The following is a 3,803-nucleotide window of genomic DNA, read 5'->3' on the forward strand; positions in this document are numbered from 1 at the left end:
GTTTTATTCTCTCTATCTGTCTCTCTCGATATCTTCCTCTTTTTCTCTCTCTCTCTCTCTCTCTCTCTCTCTCTCTCTCTCTCTCTCTCTCTCTCTCTCTCTCTCTCTATCTCTCTATCTCTCTCTTTCTTCACTCTCTTCCTCCCTCCCTCTCTGTCTCAGGATTAGATAATAGTACAAAAAATAGTGTCTGTAAAATGTGAAGTGTTAGGGGGGTGGTGTAGTCATTGATGTACAGCTTTAATGGTGCATTCTGAAATCTTTTATCCTTACTTTGTGGGAAAGCCGTCTCTGGTGGCACATGCTGTCACTATAAACCTATAAGGTGAGACCTGACTTCTTTTTTTTTAAAATTCCATATATGAAGAGGCACTATGCATGCACTAACTTGGTCACTTTGTGAATAGATATAGTTTATGGTGAAATCTTTTTAAAAAATTTTTCTGGTTCCTGTCTGTTTTTAAATGTGTTTGGTTTATGGTAATGGTTGTGTACAAAAGTTTTGTATCGTTTTTCAGATGCAGATGATGGACCTTCATTACCCACAAGGAACAATGAAGAGTTCAGGCCATTTATGCGCCGCTTACCGGAGTTTAAATTCTGGTATGTCTTTTTGGTTTTGTTGTATTCTTATTGGGGGGGGGGGGGGGTGTATCCTTTTATGCTTCTTTGTTTGAGGGGGTTAATGGGTTGGATAAAAGATTGTTCTCTGAATGTGCTGTATAAGCTACTGAAATATTCAACGTTCGAAGCAATGCTCAAGAGTAAGCATAGTTGTAAATAGATGAAACAGATGTGGATGGCAGAGTGTGACTTGTCAATCCTTTCTTCAATGGAAAGATGCTCTCCAAAATCCTATATTATCCTGGTGTTCCCTGGTCAGCCATCTGTTCAGGTTTTCCACGTGTTTCCCTGGGTCTGTCTCAGTCTCGTTTGCCTACTATTTTCCTGTGAGTGCAAGATGCTTAAACCGTTTACATCAGGTCAAGAGTCCTTGAAACCGCATTTTGTGGTTTTCCATTTGTTCTCATTGGTGAGGAATCTACCTCTACCTGGGTTTCTTTCCATACTTCCTTATTCAATTTGTTTTTCTGTCCTTGAAATTCATGTGAAGGGTGCTGACAAAATGAGTTACTTCTTGGATTCGAGACCTATGGAAATAGATACGTCACGCTTATAGCTGAAGTTTTTACAGTTTATAAATATGAAATAATAAAAGGCTTTTTATACTTAAAGAATACGGCATGAATAGAAAATCTACTAATTTGGCCCTAGTGTCAATTTTTGGCCAATATCTCCATTTGTGGATTGCGAGAAGTAACTCATTTTGTCAGCACGCCTCACAAATTGGTTTCCCTGGGGAACATTGTTTTAATTTGTTCAGAGCAGCGTAAGTCAACCTGTGCATCTTTCAGTACTTCCTTATTGAATTTCTTTTGTGTCCGTGAAATTTTCAAGGACTGAAATGGGGAGGGGAAAAGTGTCAACAGATGCATGATCAGATAAGGTGCTCTAGATCTGTCAAAGTCAGTTGTGTTGTGTTTTAGGTGCTCTGTCAATGGGCTTACTTCATATTAAGAATGTTTACCTGTGTAAACTATTTGAATGTTTTTGGGTTGTTTTTTTGGGTTTTTTTCTCTCCCTGATCTGGACAGTATGGAGATGAGACAAAGTTTTGCGATTGGTAGTTGTTTTGGTCTGTGTCCGTCATCTGCTTCTGTGCGAAGGAACGCCGATGTATTAAATTATTTGGGGGTGTTCAAGGGAAGTAACTGGACAAGTATTGCCGTAGTCTGCAAGTTTTTCTTTGTTACCTCTCTTTGAATTGAAGCGACGTGTCCTTTTTACATGTTTGAAGTGGAGGGAGGTGCGAGAGAGGGATGGGTGTTCTTGTGTGGCTTATTGTCTTATGTACGGTGTAGTGTCTTTTTTGTGTGTCTTTTATCCCCCTTCTTTTCTTTTGGGGACGGGGTTTTTTTTACTGTTGCTGGCCCAGTTTTGCTTCTCGGATTCCTTGCCATTTCTAGCGTTTGTATATAAGTCATTTTTAGCAGCATTTGTGGTTTCAGAATGTTTGGGGTGTGTCTGTAGCTTTTAGAAAATTATTATTACTTTGAGTATCTTCGTGTGTCTGCTAGAACTTAAGAACTTTGTATCCATCTCATCCAGGATTGGCCATGAGGGCCAAGGTGGAAGCAGCCGCTTCCAAAATGATCTTAATAGTGTTGAGGGGAGGGGTGTAAACAGCTTCCATTTACAGTTACAGTCAGTAAAAGTAGAGATGTCTCCTGTCCTCAGGTATTCATTCACCAAGGCAATTGTGGTGGCCATGGTCTGCACGTTTTTCGAGGCCCTCAACATCCCAGTGTTCTGGCCTATCCTGGTCATGTATTTTATCATCCTCTTCACCCTCACCATGAAGCGACAGATAAAGGTTAGTACAGGGTCTGCAAATGTTCTACATTCTAAGGCAGAGCAGCCTAACGAAACGTTTCATACATTTTTTGGGTGAAAACGCGAGAGAAAAAATCGTGATGCTTGTTATTGACATCTGTCACTTATGTAGCTCTGCCTCTTTGAAAGATGCTATTTTGGGTGTGGATGCATTGTCCTGTCTTTGGCACTTGAAAAATATGGTCTGCGTCTTGTGTAACAAACTAATGAAAGTGGGTGGTTGGCAGGTGCTCTGGTGTTGTTTGCTCCTTTTTTCCTATCAAACATTTATTGTCCTTATCGTCCCTCCTTTTTTGTTTGTTACTCTCTTGTAGCTCCTCTAATCTTGTGCAAATGTATGACCTTATTGTGCCGTAAAACAAAAGAAACAAACCAGTGAAACTATATATTAAAAAAACTTGACTTTCTCAGATAGGTTGCTCTGCCTTGGAATAAATTCTCTTTCCTTATTTTTATTTTAAAATTTTAATCATCGGATTGTGCTCTCCGCTGTGATTATGATGCGGATTGGTCTTTTTACGTATGTTTCTAAGATTATAAAGTGTGCTGTTATAATTACGCTTGTTTTCATCTCTCGTAATTTCGACCACCCTCTCCTCCTCCAAACCCCTCCCTCTCTCTCCCCCCCCCCTCTCTCTCAGTTGGAATTGGCCCTGAAAGGCAGGGTCAAAGGAGTCTGCTTTCTAAATGATTAAATTTGTGTTGATGGGTGTGTCATGTAGACCCACAGTTATGATCATTTCCGTCATATCTATTGAGGAATTTTTTTCTCTTTTTCCCCAGCATATGATCAAGTACAGATACCTTCCATTTTCTCACGGCAAGGCACGCTACAAGGGCAAGGAGGATACTGGAAAAGTGGTGTCCTCCTAATGTCAGCAGGAGGCTAGGCTCTATCTAGAGAGAGAGAGGGAGGGAGAAAGAGAAATTGAATGTGTGAGTGCGTGTGCCATGTGGCACACAAGTTAGGCTCATACCAAGTACGCTTGCGGCTGGAGACATATGTTGCTAATTTTCAGAAACAACCACAGTTATCAACAGTTAGGGTTGCCAGTGTTGTTGAAAGTGTGTAAGGCTGTTACAAAACCCTTAAGTCTATAAGTTTGAGGGGAAAAGGAAAAAAACAGAAAAAGACCAGACGGGATGGAAATGTGGTGTGAGAGAAAAAAAATGCTACGTGCAATGTCATGTGTATGTCATTTTTTTTTTTTTTTTCGTTTGTGTCATAATACTACAAGTCCTGATGGCGGTTCAGGTGGGTACAGAATGAGTGGGTGGCTGGCAGGTGCTCTGGTGTGGTTTACCCCGTTTCCTTTCAGACATCCTTAGTCCTTATCTCTCCTTATTTT

The 3,803-nt window shown here is 40.5% G+C and overlaps 1 protein-coding gene across 1 annotated transcript in view; it reads left to right on the forward strand.

The window, feature by feature from the left end:
• LOC101857825 (protein RER1) overlaps window positions 1-3,586 on the forward strand; it is a gene marked incomplete in the record, with an annotated part of 19,157 nt that extends 15,571 nt beyond the window's left edge. Inside the window, 3 exon segments of the mRNA XM_013087640.2 lie at window positions 519-603; window positions 2,299-2,434; window positions 3,238-3,586. Of these exon segments, the coding sequence (XP_012943094.1) occupies window positions 519-603; window positions 2,299-2,434; window positions 3,238-3,327 (311 nt within the window).
• Window positions 3,587-3,803: the final 217 nt, after the last annotated feature.

This window comes from Aplysia californica, unplaced genomic scaffold (assembly GCF_000002075.1).
Source record: "Aplysia californica isolate F4 #8 unplaced genomic scaffold, AplCal3.0 scaffold00614, whole genome shotgun sequence".
In the NCBI taxonomy this organism is placed as follows: domain Eukaryota; kingdom Metazoa; phylum Mollusca; class Gastropoda; order Aplysiida; family Aplysiidae; genus Aplysia; species Aplysia californica.